General features: G+C 46.3%; 2 protein-coding genes across 2 annotated transcripts; one reads left to right on the plus strand and one right to left on the minus strand.

Annotated features, from left to right (window-relative positions):
- Positions 1-1,090: 1,090 nt before the first annotated feature.
- Positions 1,091-10,878, minus strand: LOC141736672 (microtubule-actin cross-linking factor 1, isoforms 6/7-like). Its single transcript, XM_074571225.1, has 6 exons — positions 10,771-10,878; positions 6,713-6,944; positions 6,135-6,361; positions 5,309-5,431; positions 4,455-4,556; positions 1,091-2,312 (listed from the first exon to the last, which is right to left on the minus strand). Exons 2-6 carry the CDS (start codon positions 6,756-6,758, stop codon positions 2,169-2,171), a joined length of 642 nt encoding a protein of 213 aa, XP_074427326.1. The 5' UTR covers positions 6,759-6,944; positions 10,771-10,878; the 3' UTR covers positions 1,091-2,168.
- A 2,663-nt stretch (positions 10,879-13,541) lies between these two features.
- Positions 13,542-18,996, plus strand: LOC141736632 (E3 ubiquitin-protein ligase RBBP6-like). Its single transcript, XM_074571179.1, has 3 exons — positions 13,542-13,707; positions 16,246-16,345; positions 18,894-18,996. The coding sequence occupies exons 1-3, from the start codon at positions 13,542-13,544 to the stop codon at positions 18,994-18,996; spliced, it is 369 nt and encodes a 122-aa protein (XP_074427280.1).
- The last annotated feature ends 580 nt before the right edge of the window (positions 18,997-19,576 follow it).

Genomic DNA, 19,576 nt, shown 5'->3' on the forward strand with positions numbered 1-19,576 from the left:
CCTGACCTCGGGCTTAGGGAGGTCAGGGTCCTTCTCCCAAACAAGTTGCTGAAATCAAGCGCTGCAGCCGGGACAGCCCAGCTCCTGCCTCCTGCTGTCCTTGGCGTGGGGTGCAGGGACCTCCACTGCCACGGCCAGCTCCCGGGGGCTGTGGGGAAAGAGCAGATCCAGCAGGACGGCCGGGGGTCTCCTGCAGCAGGCGGAGGGGAGCCGGGAGGGACAGACCCCACCGGGGAGCAGCCCCTGGCCCCCTCCCTGCCGTAGCAGGCTGAAGCACGGGCTGCCACGGTGCCGGGCACTGAGCATCCGTGTACCCCGTCCCACAGGCAGCCGCCAGCCGAGGTCAAGTACCCCACCGTGCCCCGGAGCTGTGGGGGCCGCCACACTGTCACCACCCCGCTGCAGCGCCACCAGGGCCTCCAGCTCCCCCGGCGCCTCCAGCCGCTCCTGCTCCCCAACAAGGTAGGGATGACAAAGGTAGGGATACGGTGGGGGTGACTGAGGTCGAGCCTCTGCAGGGGCGGGGGGGGCATCTGTGCCTCAGTTTCCTCAGGGAGAGCTGGCTGTGGGAGGGTTGCCAAGGGATGCCGAGTTCAGCCCCGTGGCTCAGCCAGCCCGCTCTCTCATTCCCAGTGCAACGTGGTGGACCTGTTGGCAAAGGACGGCTGCATGTCCAGGGAGCAGCTGGACAGTCCCGTGCTCACGGACAAAGAGGGTACGGCCGGGGCTGGCTTGGGGAGAGGATCCCATGGGTGTGAAGGGGACAGCGGGGAGGGCAGGGCACCCACGAGGTGCTGGGTTTTCCCCACCCGTGTCCCCCCCACTGCCCCCACCCCAGCTCATGCTGCTCTCTCCCGCCACCCCTGCTGCCTGACAGGGCCAGCACAGCACCAGCCCGGGCTGCACAAGGCAGCGGAGAGCAAGAGCGACTCGTCCGACTGCCACCTCCCTCACGCACCAAGGCCCCCACGGGACAGACCCAGGAGCCGGGCAGCTGGGCAGGGACAGCTGCTCTCCAGAAAGTGATTTCTTATTTAACTAATAAAAAGCCCTTGACCTTATTTTTTGTTGGGTTTTTTTCCCTTTTTTTGGGCCATGAACGGCGGTCACAGGGACAGAGGGGGCATCCCCTTGACAAATCACAGCCCCCAGTTCCGCTCTCCCCCCTCAGAGCCCAGTGGGAAATACAGCAGGCAGTGAGCTTGTGGGCTCCTGTCGCATCTGCGCGGGAGTTCTGCTCTGGGCTTCCCTGGGATGGTGACGCAGCTTTCTGCCGTTGGGAGCCACGATGCAGATTTCAAGCGCTGTCATGGAACGGCGCTGGCTGCAGTGCTGCGCCTGCCAAGTGAGTGCCTCCGACGCACAGGAACACCAGGAGCGACACAACACACTCCCTTTCACATGGCACCGTGATTTATGATCAAAGCGCAACAAATTGCTGCTCCTGAGCACTGCAGCACAGTTTGTACGTGCAAACCTAGAGGTGCCCAGGCAGCTCATCGTGCTGGCCCTGTTCTTGCTCCAGATGCACCAGGAAGGGACGCCTCAGCCCTAACAAGAGGCAGCAGCCATCAGCTGTGCATTCACTGTTGGCGACATTGAGAGAGCCACCCCCACTCTTGTAGAAGCTGACACACGCACCGCTGGCACCTTACAGACGCGCAGTTACTCCAGAGTGCTTCCAGGGTGTTCGGGGACAGCAGTTCAGTGTTCAGCTCCATCAGAGCAGAGCGGGAAGAAAAGCAGAGCCAAGTATCAGCTGCTGATTCCCAGGAAGACCTGGGTCGCTACACACTCCTGGGTAAATTCCTGTGCAAGACACTGAAGCTCGTACAGAAGCTCTGCAGTCACAGCCAAAATTGTCACTTTTCTGACTTAGACTGAAAGATCCATTTCTTTCTAGACTATATAGCCAGAAAGCAGGGTAAAGAGGAGGTGAGGTGTTGATTCCGAAGGTGTGCAAAAGCATTTCTTTGTCAGCGATGGAATAAAAGGACACGGTCTTCTTTTGTAGCTCCAGCAAAACTCCAACCTTCAACGGTTTATCCTTGCAGAATAACGTTTCTTGATCTCTGTGCCACGCTGACAGCTGCTCTTTGGGACCTAGCCATTCTCCGCACCAGGAATGCTCCGCTCTTCCTAATTTGTCCCTTTTTCCAAGAAGTTCATCAGCAACTCCAACAGCCCACCCATCGCTGGCCTGGGGAATTACTTCCCAGTAGCGGCACCCCGCAGAGAAGCTCTGGGAACACGTCACTTGGCTGATGCAGAATCTCTTGAGCGATGGCTTTAATAACAACAGATGTGCATCCCTACTCAAAACAGAAAGAAAACCAACAGCCACACGATAAACTTTCACCAAAGTTCAATCCTGCAAATCAGCAGAAATCCTCAACCCAAAATCACAGTATGAAACTGAAGCATGAGCAGAGAAATAGTGTCAGATTTCAAAGTCGCATTAAGTAAAATACCAGAATTTTTTATTCCAGAGAACAAGATTGCTGTGCGCTTTGAAAACAAAGCAAACCAAACCAAAACCAAACAGCTTTCTCCAGCGGAACCTAGGGGTTTTTGCAATACAAGGGATCCAGTATTAACTAAAGTATTCCACGTAATGGTTACGAGAATGTACATGCTGCAAGACTGAACCCCTATTAGCAGCAATATCCTGCCAGTACTATTCATGCGGACTAGTACTCTACTTCTGGAGTAAAATCAGCAATTTTTATGAATACCCCGAAAGGTAAATACAAGACAAACTCTGTTCCGCACTCCTTCGGAGCAAAGATGGAAGGTGGTAGCTGAATGATAACACACTTTAAACGATGATGACAAAAGAACTTCTGTTGAAGGATAACGGTATCTGTATCAGGAAGATGGAACACGACCCATTCAGTACAGATTAGACAGTGATGGCCAATACCTGAGCTTGACTGAATCTCCTCAGGATAAGGCAGCTGGAACTTCAAAAAACAAATGAAGTCTCCCCAGTTCTGAGGCTTTGTGGGTACTTCCCTTACTCCTGATATAATGCAGAACAACCTCAAGAACACTCCAGTTAAAGATTAAGAACACCTATAGCACTCCGGGCAATTAATTACACAGAGGAAAAAATACCTCTGCCAGGCCCTTTTTCCTCCTGCCTGTTATCTGTGATTCATTACGGAGAAGGGCTTAGGACGGCTTCTCAGAGCTGCCCACTGCTACACAACTCCTTGGCAAAAGGAGAACTAACCCCCCCAACACGCTCAACAGGGTGAGGCAGCTGTAGCTAACAATCTGCCCACAATACTTTTAATATTGTCTATTGAAATGAGCGTAAGGCGACAGTTAAATGCAGTTCTTTTACAAAGTACCAAGCTTGTAGGATGCACAACGTGCAGCCCCAGGAAATACAAAGCTCTTAAAGCAACGGCAATGTTCCTACTGTAACCCTACAAGTCAACCTCTGGGCAGTATGAAAATAAGAGACCTTGGAGAAAAAAACATGGAAAACAAGATGTTGCATTATTATTAAGATATGTTCTGCTGCTTGGTCTGCACCGAACACACACGCAACTGCCCTCAGTGCCATGTGAAACTCTGTTTTTAAAGATCCAATGAACCAAGACAGACAGTAATTCCACTGGGCAAAAAGACAGCTTTGCAAAATCTGACCATGAAAACCCTTCTACTGTTTCCATCTTCCAGCCATTCACTGACAAAAGACATGAGGCCTGCCACTCAGCCAAAACTTGCAAAGAATAGGCAAAAAAATGAAATAAAATACAGCACATATAGAGAAAAGATATCTTAAAAAACCACTGGAAAGTTTACCTACCGATTTTAAAAGTGAATCATCTTCCAAAGTATTGTGATTGGATAAATTACGCTAAGAATGATGGTCCAGTATGTCTATATTCTTAGTATAATTACGCTAAGAATTCCTGGAATGGTCCAGTAACATTATGTTAATATTTTGGGCTTAAAATAGTCAAACTGAAATATTTCACTTATAAAAAAGGTGGAATAAAATTGAAGTTCTTTCATTGTCCTCCACTCAAAGAAAACAGCTGCAGGTGAGTATATGGACCTGTATTCTGTTCCTTTCCGATGATGTAAACATGTCACACCTTCAACTCGCCTATTATGTTACGTACTGACTGCCACCAGGAAATGTGAGCAGGATTACTATAAACTTGTGTCTTACCAATAAAGGGGACATCAATTTTGAATCTATACATAGAGGAGTATATGAACAACTACATGCAGAAAACAACCCAAACAGACTTAGTCTTCAATGGAAGAAAAACCTCCAACCCAACCAACCCCGAGAAAAAATATCTGCCTACTGAAGAAAACAGTCGCTAGAATCAGTGACACATGTCACCTTCCCAATCACGTAACATTTTTTACTACAACCACGTTAAATCCTATTGACTCAAGATTGGGTTAGATGTATCACACCATCTTACCTGCAGTCCATCTTGGTATGGAACAGCTGCCTGCAGAGCTTCAACAAGCTTATCTGCCCGGTCTTTCCTTGTTTTGCTTAAGGCATCCCAGGCAGAATTCACCTGCAAGTAGGTGAAATTTACTCCAATGGAGAAACGAATGTTACTGCTGCTGTATAATGTGCGTTCACTCATTATTCACTCATCAATAACACCAATAAACTAAGCATGAATAGTTCACATTAATTCCATGTTAAAACTCTTGTTCTCCTTATCACTGCATAGTTACTTTCCTTCAGAATGCACTCGACGTTCTGGATGGCAAAAGCTGTAAAATTCAATACTGATTATTGAATAGTTTTATTAACCTACGGATTACAGTCAATATGGGAAATAGTATTATTAAATCATTTGGAACTGCATCCTTATCAAAAAGGTAGCTTAAAAGAAACACACTGCTGAACACTGGAGAAATTGTCAGTACTCTGTAGTCATCCAAGCAGGATTGTCTCAGTCAAGATGTCGCACTTGGCATAAACCAGATACGTTTCAAATTTATTCCAGCATTCCTATTGCAAAAAGTAGCCATCTATTGCTGTAATCAGTGACTATTTCCACAAAAAACCTTTCTGTCTTTTACAGAACTTTTAACCCATAAATCAATACAATAAAATCGTCTATACATTCTGAACTAATACGAGCCAAGATCCATTTACTTGAAAAGCAACCCTTACGTTATCATAAAAGCTTCACGGGTATCTTACATTTGCCGCAAAATGTCTATTTGCAAAATGTGTTGGGGGCAGGGAGGATATACCAATTTCAGCTGAACAAGCACCTGGCGTAGCAGATTCAAGCACCTGCATTTCCCATACCTCATCTATGCTCTTGTGGACAACAGGTTTGTCAGGCTCTCCACAAGCAGCTCCAAGGTCAGAGCCAAGGCTCAGAACTGTTGCTAGTTCCTCTTGCAGTCCATCAATTTTGTCTTTAGCAGCCTACAAAGAGAAAAAAAATCAATGCCGCTCACACTAACCTTAATAATCTATGTACAGCTTGTTTTCAAGAGAGGACATGGCAGGATTCGGCCTGTGGTTTCTTTACAGTCCCTTGGACTTACAATCTGACGCTTAAAACACAAGCATCCCTTTGCAGGGTCAGAGTGAAATCACCTGACACCAGTCTAAATTAGAACAATGGCTTATGATGTCACTTTGCATGAGATGAAAAAAAATAAACAGGAAGTTTTCAATTAGATTTCTTTAATCAGAGTGCTTTCTTTTTCAGAGGTTGTCAGTCAACCCTCAAATCTTTAACTATCAGCATGAATAATTACAGGCTTAGAGCATAATACATAGAGCACGATACATGCGTACACCTTTCATTTAGATGTTCCCTATTACTCAGGGAATCTCAAGTACGTATCACTTTCAAAAGTCTCAGTGACGTGCTTATTATATACGTGTTTATAAGCAGATATGCAAATATAAGGACAGGCACCTGTTGCATGCTCATTGCAATTCAGAACTGGTACACGTTATTTACCACAGACTCTCGAGATATCACTATAGTAAATTCCTACACAATTATCCCTCTTGGTCTCTAAAAAAATAGCCTCCTGTGGTATTTCATAGTAAGTCTCTCTTTTCTCCGCATACTGTAAATAACATACTTTAAGTCAACAAAATACTTTCTACTGACCTCAGCATCTTCTTGCTGTTGCTTGACTAGAGATGGGTCAACACCAGGTCCCTCCAGTTCTCCAATGAGCTCCTGAGTATCTTTAATAGTAGCTGCAAGAGCCAAGTGACTACACCACAACTTTGCGGCTAGTTTCATTACATCCAACAATTTGGCCTCCCTCTCCTCAGTCAAGGTCTGGATGTCTTCCCAAATGAGGACCATTTGGTCTAGTTTATCTTGAACAGCTAAACAACAGAGGAACTAGATTACTACCTTGGCAAACGATTCTTGGCCATAAATCTCTCTACAGTTCTACAGCAGAAACATATGGGTATCTTTTAAAATTTAGACTGTAAAATTGTTTCTTTACAGGACGACTCATAACCTTAAGTGGAAACAACCACCATAGCCTTAAAAAATAAAACAAAGGTCATATCCACGATGAATTATTTTAAACAAATACTTTGCTTTTATACATCTTCTCCAGCTTCTCCAGGAGAACACAATCCCCAGATCAGTGGTCATCAGAAATGAACATTTTTATATGCTGCAGCTTGCTGCATTTCCACTACATGAAACTTTCCTCCATCTATTACCTTTAGCAGATATATCCTTATCGGCTCCTTCTGAGCGAGCAATCATTTCCTTCCCTCTCTGTTTAAGCGTCTCATACACCGGCTGAAGTCTTTCCAGATCCACTGACACGTTCTTATCTTCATTGATTTGCTCTTTAATCTTCTCAACCTCTGCTGAGGTTGAAGGTGGCTGCCTCAGACGTTCAGCTGTGCCTTTCAGACTCTCAAGAGTCGAATCTATCTTGTCATGAAACTGGTAGGGTGGTAAAGGACAGAAAGAAGTGGCAGAGAAATTAGGAAAAAAAAACAACTGAAAAATGGCATTTGAAATTCTCTTGGAAAAAGGTACTTTAAAATTAACATATTTAACATCTCTAGCCAACAGAGGTATGTGCCACTTGCAATACTGCCCTTCGTGGTTCTTCCCCTCTCTCAATATCTACACTACAAAAATGACCTTGCAAAATGGTACTTCCTCTCAGATTGAAGAATTTTACTGTGAAATCCGGTTTCAGTCCTGAGACGTTCCATCTGAAGATACTATACATAGAGCAGAATCTTCTTGCCTTTACTCCTGTGTCATTCATACAGCAGGTTGTACCTTATTTTGGAGAGCCATGACTCGTTGGCTCTTTCATGAGCCATTCCATCATTTTAGCAAGCTGTTTACCTGAGTAGTAAATACATACTTTCTCATATCAGGGCCAATACACTGGCATATAACCACTGGTTAAGATTCGATATGTCTGGTCATTCAAAAAGACGTCTCTTAGTGCCCAGGTGATGCTTGTTACTGCAGTAAAGGAACGTTACTTTCTGCAACTAAAAGCACACAACAGCGCGTGTTATGTTGACCCACAGTTGACTGAGCCCAGGGAGGTGTCCAGAAACTCAATTACAGCTCTGTAACATGGTTCACCCTTTGGTATAGGTCCAAAGATAGCCTTTACTACATGCTTTTGGATCCCTAGAGACTCCTAAAAACACCTCACCACCGTGCTCCTTTCCATTTACAGAAATTAGTAAACCTTGGGTGCATTTAACGATCCCTCCGGGATCTACAAAAAGCACTCTTGACTACACTTGGGAAAGGTGCCAGAAAGAGCACAGCAAAACAAGATTGCCTGATGGGAACAAATAGCTACATCCTTTCTATGCAAAGGAATACAGGCAATGCGAATGTTAACGACTTTTTCCCACCACACAACCCACTTCAAATCAGACACTGTGACCAACGTTATGGACTCAGTGTTTTTGTTAGAAGTGCGAATATCATACAAGCCAGCAAAATGTGTTATGGAAGATAAGTAGCCTTCCCACCTTCCGGACTTCTGGAAAACTGATTGCAGCAACAAAACCTTACAAAAGTGGTAAAGACGGGAATTAAATTGGCACTATTCAGGTCTAATTTTAGCAGATATATATATTAAATTTTAGAATTGTTGGTACATTCAGTGGGCTTCCTTGTACTCGTACTTCAATGAATGAGACGAGGTGTTTTAGAACTTCAAAGGAAGAAAATGCAAGTCATTACAACCTCAGCCATCAGCTCACGCAGTTGCAATAACAAACAAAACAACTTATCAGTTTCTTATGCTTGCACCACCACATTACAGCTGTCCACACTTCCAACACATCCAGCTGGCGAGAAATGCCAGACAAATACCCTTCATCCTAATGTCAAGCGCATATACTATCAAACAAAGGTAGTGATTGCTCTGCCGGTGATGGCTCCCATTCCAACAGAGAGCTACCCAGGCTTTAAACACCACAATTAGAGACGCACTGGAAAGGTCCATGCAATACCCTTGTAGGACAGATGATTGATTACAGGCAAAATATAAGATGCTAACTATGCATATGATCTTGGCAACAGACACTCCCCATATCTAGTACCTATAACGACAGAAATGGCAACAATATTCCAGGCATGTGCATAACACCACTGCATATATACTTTTCATGGTGGTATTTGTCACTTGCCTCAAACCCTTCCATTGAAGAACATCACAGAAAGAGGTACTGGCATTGCAAGAATATGAATTGACATTATCCTTGCTTTAAGAAGAGGGAAGTAGCACCAGGAAGAGTCAAAGAAACCAGTGAAAAGGAGAAAAGGACAAGGAAGGCCGATTAGGAGAGACTATCAACCTAGTTTAGCAGTCTCCTCTCTGGCCACAAGACCCCTCTGTCTTCACAACAGCGATACTTCTTAATTGACACAAAGTTTAGCAAGTAATTAATAAGTAAATTAAATCTGATCTCAGCTGTCTACTCCCTCTCATCATCCACCCCCTAAGTAAGTCAAAACCGTGCATAAAACTTGTGGAAGTGAAAGGTCACAAGGTGCCTTCCAACTTGACGAAGGATTTGGGTTTTGTTGACTTGCACCCGTAGATCTGACAAAAGGGAAAGGTTTCTTGTGGGAGTAGCCCCATCCTTCCCTCCACTTTTATTTATTTTCTCAGCTCATTCCTCCCTTTTCAGGAAAATCCCACTCTCTTGTCAGGCACTGTCCCTCCCGGTGCTGTGAACTCCACGCGTTTCTACCCTATAGCCCCTGTGCAGGAACATGAGAGGCACATGCTCTGTTCCGCTCAGCTCAGACTTTGTTTAAGGTAATGAAGGCACAGAAAAGGGCCTGTGTCAGTCTCAGTGTAAATACATCCTCTTGTCTTCAACTAAGCTTCTTCCCTTAAAAAGACATCCTGATACTGGCTCGCTTACTTGCTCCTCCCCAGAAGAGGAGAGGCTGAGAAGATTGACAAGGCGGTGACCATGACTCTCAGCAGCCCTCTGAGGGCAAAACAGCAATGAAAACACAAATCCCCCTGACTCTAGCTCTTACCCAGAATGTAACTCCTTGTACACCTTGTAGCAAGAAAAATAATGTTGATTAGTGCAGAAGAGGCAAAGGTGAAACTAAGAGCAGCCTGAAGTTTTTTAGAAAATAATTTTGTGTGGTTTATTTCTGTGCACAAAGAGATGATTTGACACAAGGCCCACAAGAGTGCACATTTCTGGGTCCAAACCTTACGCTAGTGCTCTGCCTACGGCTTAGTTCAAACCAAAATGACTGCGTGCTACTCACACAGAACCAACTCTATGAATTCCATGACTGGGAATAAAGACAGGCATCAGTAAATACATCAGAACAGAAAGGTAAGTGAATACAGAAAAGGGTTTTCCATTCACATTCAGAACCTTTTTTTTTTTTTTTGAGTAGAACAATAAATGACTTGATCTTCTCTACGATCTACTATTGGGTAAACAACTCCAGTAAACAAGTATTCCAGATCAGATTACGTGTTAAAATTGCTTGACATTAATCTTCTACTTAACAAACAAATCCCAGCTAATGGCATAGCCCAGGGAAAATGCAAAAATAGAAGCTTATCTGAAGGGCCTCTCATGCAGGCAGAATGATTGGGGAGACAATCCTGTAAGTAAAGCAAGCATGATTTGGCTCACAGTGACTAGTCAAGCTAGATTGTAAAGCTCATGTTATATAGCTAGTCTTAATAGAGCCTGTTTGTTCATTGTGGACATAACAGGAAGACAAATGAGTGAACCCACTGTTTACCAGTACATAATAGTGGCATATTTTCATTAACTGGTCCCAGAGTAAAAAAAAAAAAACCCAGAGTAAAACTTTGAAGCCAGGGTTCATCCTATCTAACTGGAGTCGCTTAATTGAGGCAGCTAAAAAACCCCCAAACCTAGTTACTCTGTGCTCAGCAGGGAGAGAGAGGTCTGTCCAGTAGCCATATGGGTTTGACCTCACTGCACAGTGCAAGCTGCACACTCAGCCTGGGGCCTCTGTGCAGAAGAGAGAGAGAGAAACCAAGAGGCCCAGGGAGCAGGAAAGAAGGGCGACGGGGAAAGTAGAGGGAGAGGAAGGATGACAGAGAGAGAGGGACTTGGAGAAAAGAGAAAGGGCAACAGGGAGCAGAGCACAGCAGGAGAGAGGAAGGGAGGTACAGGGAGGCGAAAAACAGGACCCGGAGGGAAAGGGGAAGGGCAGGGAGGAACAGGGAGGCAGAAGAGGGCTGACAGGAGCCCGAGGGCCCAGGACTCACCGCAGCTCCCGGCTCTGCAGATCTGTCCTGTCGGCCTGTGCCAGCCTCCCCTCAGCCGACACAAGATGGCCGCCGGGAGCCCTGTGCCGCGTCCACAACTCCCAGCGTGCCCCGGGGCACCCCCTCCTGCCCTCTGACCCCGCGGGAACCATGGCCGCCTCCCCAGGGCTGCCCTGGCCCAGGGCCAGGCCCTGGAGCACGGCTGGGGCCAGGAGGAGGAGGTCAGGGAGGGAGAGAAGGTTGGGAGAGGGCGGCGGGGTGGGGGGAGAGGGGCGGGAATGGCCAGAGGGCCGGGGAGAGCAGGGGGGAGCTGGTCAGGGAGCTGTGGGAGGAGAAGTGCTGGTGAGGAGCGGGAAGAGATGGAGGGCAAGAGATGCTGGTTAAGCTGGCAGAGCAGCACGGAGAGCCGCCTGACAGCAAAGGTGCCCGGTGGCCGCAGAGGAGCCCAGGGGAGCTGATTCTTTTGGAGGCCACCAGGGCAGCCTTCCTCCGCCCCTGGTTTTGGTGAGCGATGGAGCAGTGCAGAGACGTCCCTCAGGCATGCAGGCTTCAGGAGGGCTTCCCAGTGCCCCAGTGAGAGATCCTGCTCCCAGGAAGCGCCTCCCCATGGAGCAAAGGCCATATCCAGCCGCCCGGCGCTGGGTACGGCTGCCCCAAGGGGTGTCTCAAGGAGGACGGGGTCGTCCGTCTGATGGCTCTGACACACAAATGGTGAGCCATCAACACACAAATGGGAGACAGGGAGGACCAAAGCTCCCTGAGCTTTGTTGGGCTGAGCTGGCCTTCGGGATAACTCGGCTCCTTCCTTTGCCACTTGCTTGGCTACTTTTTTCCAGCCAGTGATGGTTTACTGCCCACTGCTCCTCAACGGCCATCCTCTTGCAAAGGTAATTACGATTTGAGCTTTAGGAGAGATGGTACAGTAGGTAGATACGGGATCAAAGTATAGGCTGGTCTCTACCTTGGGAAGGGTAGGATGAGCTATTACACCTTGACAGGCTGTCCAGATAGGCGCTATGGGTAGAGTTCCTATTTGCTAATTGTTGTTTCTTTAGCATGTGCTGGGGGCTCAGTCTGGAATGACAAGAAGCCCACCCTGACTGATGTGGTGGGAAGGGAGACAGCAGAGGAGCACAGCAAAGGCAGCTGTTAAAGCAGCGGCTGAAAGCCGGTCCCTCCTGCATCCAAGGTGGGAAAGTGTGGGCTGGAGAACCAGAGGGCTCTGCTGCTAAAGGCAGCCACAGGGAAGCAGCAGGTCCTCTCCAGTGAAGGTGACGCACAGTGCAGTCTTCCAAAAGGGCCTTGGTAACTGCTGTCAGTGAGAGTCCTGTGACAGGGCCAGCAGGGCCATCAGCCTGCAGCTGTGCAGCGGTTGTAACTACCGCTGAAACGGTTGTAGAGGGGGATGCTGTGCTGTGGGTTTGGCTTGGGGTTCTTTTTTTAACTATTTTGTTGGGGTGCAACTATTTCTTTGCACTCAGGTGAGGGGATTGGCGCTGATCTTCTCTTTCTGGAGCGCGTCCTGGCATCCTTTGTCACCCAGAGCTTCCCCCTCTGTTCTGTTCCTGACGAGGAGCCATGGCCGCAATGGGGAACGACTCCTGTGAGTAACGACTTCACCAGCAGGCTTGGGCTTTTGTGAATCCCCAAAGGCAAGGGATGTGGCTGGTGCTCCATCCCTGACTGTTGATTTGCTGACAATCTAGGGGCAATTCTGGGGCGTTTCCTGCCAGCAGCCGGACTTACCCAGGTGTTTTCAATTAGACACGGGAAAAGGTTTTTATCCCTCCTGTGCCATTATGTACAAGACCTTGAAAGATGTTGTTTCTCATAGAAAGATCTCGCCTCAGTAGGGTTACCTTTGGGGCTAGATCACTTGAGCTGGTAATGCACTGCAAGACTCTAGCGGGCAAGGAAGGTAGGCCGAGGCACAGAAATCCGAGCGTGGGTTTGTTGGACTGCTGGCAAATTGAGCGGGGGAACAGACTGTTTTCCAAACAGTCAATTTCCATAGCAGTCCTGTACAGAACTCGACTTTTAAAATAGGCTTTCGTGCACCACTAGGGTCTCATCACTTCTCAAATGTCAGTTTAACATGATAGGCCTGCTGGTTAAGGACTCGTCTGCTGCGACATGGCTCAGGACCACACCAGGGCCAGCAGCGCTGCTTTCTGCATCCCGTGGGGGCACTGGGCAGAGGGACGGGTTGGCAGGTCCCGGCACGAGGTACGTGTGTGGGACGTCAGGGTGACTCTCGCCTGGTTTTTCCCAGCAAAGCCCCAGCCGGTGCCAGCCCCGAGCTGCAGGGCTGTGCTCTCCGCACCCAGTTCATGGAATAAATTTGTTGTGTTTCATCAGATACTGGTTTTGTCTGCTGCCAGAGAGGGAGGGGAGGCTGAGCCAGGGCCACGGGGGCCGCTCCCCCTCGCCCACCCTCCGCCTGGGCTGCCAGGAGGAGCCGGGCTGGCCCCGCCGCCACAGCCCAGCGCCATTGCTGACAGCCCCAGGCTGGAGACCTTGTGGGGCTGGGAGGTGGGGCCTTCCTGAGGCCTCCCCCAGCCGAGTCTGCCTGAGGCTGCGGGGCCTGGCCATGGCAGAGCGCCACAGCCCCTGAGCACTGCCGGCCCGCTCGCCCTCAGCCTGTGCTGCTGGCCCTGGCCCCTCAGTGGGCCCTGCCCCACGCCGCCGTGGGCCCTGACGCGGTGTGGAAGCCGTGACGCCATCTGCTGTGGTAGATGCCTTTGCATAGCAGGCACCACCTGGCCCCGACCATGTCTGCTGTGCATTATAAGTTCTTCTCCAAGCTGAAGTACGATATAGTCACCTTCGATGGCCTCCACATCTCCCTCCGCGACCTCAAGTGCCGGATCATGGGCCGTGAGAAGCTGAAGGCAGCCAACTGTGACCTGCAGATCAGCAACGCCCAGACCGAAGAAGGTGCGTGGGGGCGCAGGGCCTCAGGGCAGTGAGGAAAAAGCATGTGCTTCACTAGGTTCCCTTAAACGTGGGGTTGCCGAAAGGGGCTTTGCCTAAGGGGCCTAAAGGGGCTAACTTTCCTGCTTCAAAGAGCATCAGTTGTGTGTGGCAGTGACACGATCCTCCTCTAGGTAGGTTGTGTTGCACTTTGACCTTTGTAAAATGAGTGTAATCTTTTAAATTTGGTACACTGATGGCACAGATACTTAGTGAAGGTAAGGGTGTTTTCCATGCGAAAACACCAAAATACCCCAGTGGTTTTCAGAGCACAGCTAGAGAATACATTTTGGTGTAATATGTATGAATGCCAACTTTTTTGGTTGATATGCATAACCGTTACTTCCAGTTGTTATTCGTCAGATGTAGATGCTTAAACTCACCTTCAGGAAAAAAAGGGAAAAAAAAACCAGACCGGGATTTTCTGGCTCAGTGGGATGTTTGGAATTCCTATATGCGGACATACAGTATTGCATTTTATACCTTTGTCTGTGCAGCAGTCCTGACAAAATGTTGAAATGATCTTGGAAAGAACAAAGTGAAGCTTGAGTGAAGATGGCCTCCTTGTTCAGATTTTTCTGAGTACTCCAAGCTCTTACAGTTCAGTAACTGCTACTTTTCACAATGGAAATCTAGTAATAGAAGCAAAGCTAGTATGAGGTAAAAGTAAACAGGATTTTAAAGCTCAGTGGAAAAATATGAGATGATGCTTTTAGAGATGCCGGGAAGGCAAAGGGATGGTTGGGACCTATTTTACAGAGGGGGTGGGGGGATGTCCTCTTCCACGCTTACTCTAGAGGCGTGTTCTGTAAGGGCAGAATTCCCTTCAAAAAGCCCATACTCAAGAATAGCGCATTTAAACTTGCCTCCTTTTAATTTGATCTGAATTTCTTATCATAGATGTTCTCACAATACTGTGGTAGAACAGTAAACTCCAGAACTCAGGTTTCTTGAGTACTCTTTCCTGCCCTGTAACATTCTGTCTCAAACCCCTTGGAGAATGTGCTATTCTGCTTATCAGGCAAAAGACAAAAAAGTATAAAACCAAAAATGGGACTCTGAACGCTCTTGGGTGATTAGTTTTAAGGAAGAAGAGTGCTCTTCTAAGACTGTCTCTGCAGCTCGGAACTTGCTCGAGTTCAGTGTTACAGCATGCACTTGACGGTTTTAGTAATGCTGTGATGCGATGTCTTCAAAACAAACTCCCGCTAACTCCAAAGGAAGTCATGCCCATAGGAAGAATATACTGAAAAATGATGCCTAAATTGTGAACTATTCCTATTTTGGGTCTGATCCCTGAGCAAAATCTCCCTGACAGAGCTTAGCTTGCTATCCGGTATCTTTGGTTTTCAGGCCGTCGTTCTGCAAAGGTAAGGGCTTTTAGCATTTGAAACTGTAGGCAGATTACGGGGAATGGCTGCTGGTAGTGCTTTAAAACAGTTAGTCATATCCAGCTGGTGTAAGTACAGTAGACAACCATTCTCATGGGAAGGGCTTTGCATTTTAAGCTTGCTCAGTCCGAGTGTCTCAGGTAGTAAGGGCAGGTTTTTTTGGGTCGTATGTAAAAGGTCAGAAGGCTTTCCTCCGTTTCAAAAGACTGACAGGGTGTAAGCCAAGGCAAAGCACGGGTAGCGTCAGGCACACACTGTTTTCTAAAGGCTTTTAGAGGCTGTCTTCGTATGTAGTTTTGTTTGAGTCTCTCTGCTCTGCAAGAAGGGAATTGAAAGCGTTCACGTCCCTTCACGTTTAATTCAAAGAAGATGATTAGCTTCAGAGGGGAGATACCACTTTAGTTTGAGCCAATTCTGCCCTACTTGTGAAAGCAAGCTCAAAAAAGGCCAAAAGTTCTGTGATGCAAATTCTAGCACTGCCAGTTTGGGTTCCATTCAAATGTAAAGCACTGAGAGGCCGAGAAGTGTGGTTGTTGGTGGAAGATGCTCCAAGAAATAGACAGAGATGGCAGGGTCTCTTCTGCGTTCCATCAGTCTTGAGCACTGGTGGCATTAGGTGAATCGTTTGAGTTAACAGCTAGGGAAGCAATGGCGTTTTCATGCTTTAGCTCGGTGCCTGTTTTGTTGCAGGGCAAGCTAGACAGACTTTAGACTCTGGTTTATGCAGGTGAGACTTTGCTGTGGGTTGTTCTGCTCCGGAGATCTGTTGGCTTTGTAGCCTAACAGAAGCAAAAGCAGCTTGAGTTAGATCAGGACAGAACCTCATGCGTTAGCAGACTCTCTTTTAGTGACCATTGAGACCGTTTTGCTGTTGGCATTCCAACTTTTTTTAAAAAAGGAGACAAATTTTGCTGTATGTGTTTGGTTCTCAAACCTGAAGATTTCTTGCAATGTACTGTTAGTGTGTTGAGACGATAAAAGCGCGATGTGACATACAAAAGTTTGCTTTTCTATCTGTCAAGGGATTCTCTGAAGTGCTGTGTAATTACGTATTAATCCTTAATCCTTATGAATGGACTAGGGTTTTTTCCTGTGTTTCTCTTGTTCTCAGAATACACAGATGACAATGCCCTGATTCCTAAGAACTCATCGGTGATTGTCAGAAGAACCCCTGTTGGAGGAGTTAAAGCTACCAGCAAAACATCTGTTAGGTAAGTATCCATATACCATTGTATTCTTTCTAAGGGGTTTTGGTGTGATAGCTTTTTAAATTTATATTAGTTTATAGGGGCTTTCAGCTTGTATCTTTCTTGTTAAAGCTGCTGTTAATTTTTGTTGTCATGGGCTAGATTTTAATGTGTCTGCCCCAAAGCAGGCTGACATTTTTAGTCCTGTTGGGACATGGGGTTCACACTCCACCAACTGTAACTTTTCAGATGCCTCTACTGGGTTTGTTCTTGGGGCTGATTGTTCGGAGACCCATGGTCTCTACATGGATCTCCATACGGAGAAATTCCTTATTATATGTGTTTGCTTTTATTGCTTTTATAGTACAGGCAGATACACATTGTAGTGTCATCTTAGGCTTTGTTCCCATCTCAGAAGAGCCTGCGTCTCAGTGTTTGACTATTTCTTGCATTTGGGCTGGAGGGTATTCTTACGGCCCAAATCTGGGTTTTTAGCGTACTAGCTATAGAGGAAAGACCCAGGGTTGCCAGCTGGCGAGCAATGCAAACAAGAAGTTTAATTCATAAAGGATTCCTAGTAGTTTCCTAAAGACAATGTCCGTTTAAGGCCAGAGAAAAAGAACAGTGTCCTAAAGCCTTTTGTGTGAGTACGATGAAGGAATAGTTAATCCTTTCCAAACTTGAAACTCAGTAAGCAGTTGAGCAGGTTACCAAATGTTACTAGTTATCTTTCTAAGTCTGTTTTTACCCTAAGCCGATGTCTGTGCTCCAGGTTTTAATTCTGTATTCCTAAGATTTACGGAGGACAGAGAATCGGGTGTATTGATTAAAATTACAGATACTCAAATGCACTCCCGACTACAGGATTATTGCTGTCATTTCTGCATTCATACAGACCCGTTCTATGTCAGCTACATTAGCGCTGTTTGAATGGTCATATTTTCTGGCCTTCTTAAAGATATCCCTCTCCCCCACAATTAAAAGATGTTATTAAATTGTGGTTTTGCCATGTCTTTCTAGTGTTGGTTCTCAACAGAGTAGAGTGATGAGTTACAGCGTGTCTCGCACCAACAGTACAGCAGCATCCTGGTACTCATGAAGTGTCTGCAAGCAAAACCCCCTGAATTTACGTGGCTCTGCATGTCAGCTTTGGGCATGTTACTGCCGTAGTTGTTGCAGTGCTTTCAGGTACTCCCTAGTAATTCTGGAGGCCACAGAGTTGTGCTTCTAAACACTGGGGGTTAATTAAAATGTGTATGCTTAGTGCTGCGTTGTCAGTGCATGCTCCGTTTCTGATTGGACGGCACCCTCTCCTGGTATTGTAATGCTGCCCCACAATGAGAGGATAGATGCTGCTAGCTTCAAAGATCAGGTAAATACCTGTACGTGGGGATAAGGGAAGAATGGCACTGCTGTTCTAGCATTGACAATTCACCAGGCAGATGAGCTTTCTGCTCCTCCAGCTGGAAACATTGCAGAAGCCACTGGCAGAGTGGCTAAAGTTTGGGAATGATGAACGTACGCTGTAAGGGTGGAGAGGCCTTCAAAAATGTGTTACTCACCTTGTAGTGTGTTCTTCGAGGTAAGTGGATGAAGAAACCATTGGGTGGTCATTGACAGTGTTTCCTTGTACTTGCTCCCCTTCGGGAGCTGGGTGGCTGTAATTGTGAGCCTGGTGGTGGTCTAGCAGTGGCAGGAAGCACGAGCCTTTCTCTTTGTACGTGAATTCCACAGCAGCCTTTGAATTGCCTCTGCGATACGGATCAATGAGTATGTGGAGTCTCAGCAAGTTTTCAAACGTAATAAATGGTTCCTAAAATATTGTAGCATTTTCAAGATCATCTTAAAACAAATTCTGGCAATCGAGGCCACTATTTTCTTTTGTCACGGGACTCCTCAATTGAACAAAATTCTAGAAACTGTTGTCAGGTGACATTTCTAGTACTATTTTGAATCAACATAGCATATGTAACACGTTTAGTGGCTAAATATGGTAGCCGTCTGAGCACAGTGCTTGGGCTTCCACAAAGACACGCTCTTGTAAAGACTCTGCTGCTGACATTTTTGTTATGTCTTTGTGGGATGACTGATTTCTGGTTCGCTTAAGGAAAGGTGCACTTTGAAGGGTCTAGACCATCACTGTTCTTGCTTAGAAACTAAAGTACTGTGTATGGCCCTATTTGTGATACTAGGGATATACGGACTGGCTAACGTTACCTTCCTGTTTTGATGGTTGATTATTTAAGAACACAAAATATAGGACAGACATCATGGTTTTGATACTTAGGTAGCCGAGGCAAAATACCTGAGGACTTCCTCGTGTGCTGTTGTGTTCTGTATCTGTAAGTCTTGGAGTAATTTGTGACAAAGGTGAAATGTGATTTGGGGTTTGTTTTTCTTTGCACTGAGTGTACAAGAGAGAACAGTTTATGTATACGGATAAATTTCCACATTCAGTAGACTATCAGAACATAATGTTTTGACAATCCGTTTTTATAATCTGTTTTTGCTGCTTGATGCTGGGCAGAAGTGCTTTATTTTAAATTCTGATCACCTTTCTTTCTTCTTCTAGAAGTCGAACTGAGCCAGTGAGTGGAACATCAAAAGCGGTATGTAAAATCACAGTCTCACTTTTTTACGTTTGGAAAAGGAGCAGCATTTTTCTTCAGGTTTGAAAACACTGTCATTCGGCTGCTGAAATATAATTAAGTAACACAAGGAAATACTTGACTGGTAATGGTCTAGATCTTGATTTGCCACTTGGGTTGAATGCTGTGCGTAACTACACATTTCAAAATAGTCCCTACAGTATAAAAATCACTCTTTGGTGGGTTTTATTTTTCATCTTTATTTTAAGTACTTCACTGCTGTGGTGTGAGGCATTACACTAACCCTGGACCGCTGGATCTGATGCCTTGATAAGCTGTTAGGATCACCTAAATCTAGAAAGAGATGAACTCTGGCTCTGTGTTCTGCGAAGAATGCAGCCTCTGATGCTCATGGAATAGTATCCAATCAACTTAAAATTGTAAGCTTGTTGTATGTAGGTCTAAAACCACTACGTCTTAATCTGACACCTGTAATTCTGTCACCGAGTGGTTCGAATTCCTTTTTGGCCATGAATGCATGAATGCCTCGCGTTGTGAGTTTGATTTAGTTTACTGGCCCAGTGACCCAAGTAGTTAATTTTATGCATTTATGTAAACCACGTTTATAGTATTTCATCTAATTCAGATGAGTTTTTATTTCTTGAAA

This window comes from Larus michahellis, assembly GCF_964199755.1.
Source record: "Larus michahellis chromosome W unlocalized genomic scaffold, bLarMic1.1 SUPER_W_unloc_1, whole genome shotgun sequence".
NCBI lineage: Eukaryota > Metazoa > Chordata > Aves > Charadriiformes > Laridae > Larus > Larus michahellis.

What these genes read in the sequence shown, in the direction of transcription:
- LOC141736672 (XM_074571225.1), bottom strand. Translation starts at nt 6,758, where the DNA reads ATGATTGCTCGCTCAGAAGGAGCCGATAAGGATATATCTGCTAAAG. An exon ending in TAAGGATATATCTGCTAAAG is followed by an intron (nt 6,362 to 6,712) that starts GTAATAGATGGA and finishes TCTGTTGTTTAG; the next exon opens with CTGTTCAAGATAAACTAGAC. An exon ending in CATACCAAGATGGACTGCAG is followed by an intron (nt 2,313 to 4,454) that starts GTAAGATGGTGT and finishes TGTTTTGAGTAG; the next exon opens with GGATGCACATCTGTTGTTAT.
- LOC141736632 (XM_074571179.1), top strand. Translation starts at nt 13,542, where the DNA reads ATGTCTGCTGTGCATTATAAGTTCTTCTCCAAGCTGAAGTACGATATA. An exon ending in CAACGCCCAGACCGAAGAAG is followed by an intron (nt 13,708 to 16,245) that starts GTGCGTGGGGGC and finishes TCTTGTTCTCAG; the next exon opens with AATACACAGATGACAATGCC. An exon ending in ACCAGCAAAACATCTGTTAG is followed by an intron (nt 16,346 to 18,893) that starts GTAAGTATCCAT and finishes TTCTTCTTCTAG; the next exon opens with AAGTCGAACTGAGCCAGTGA.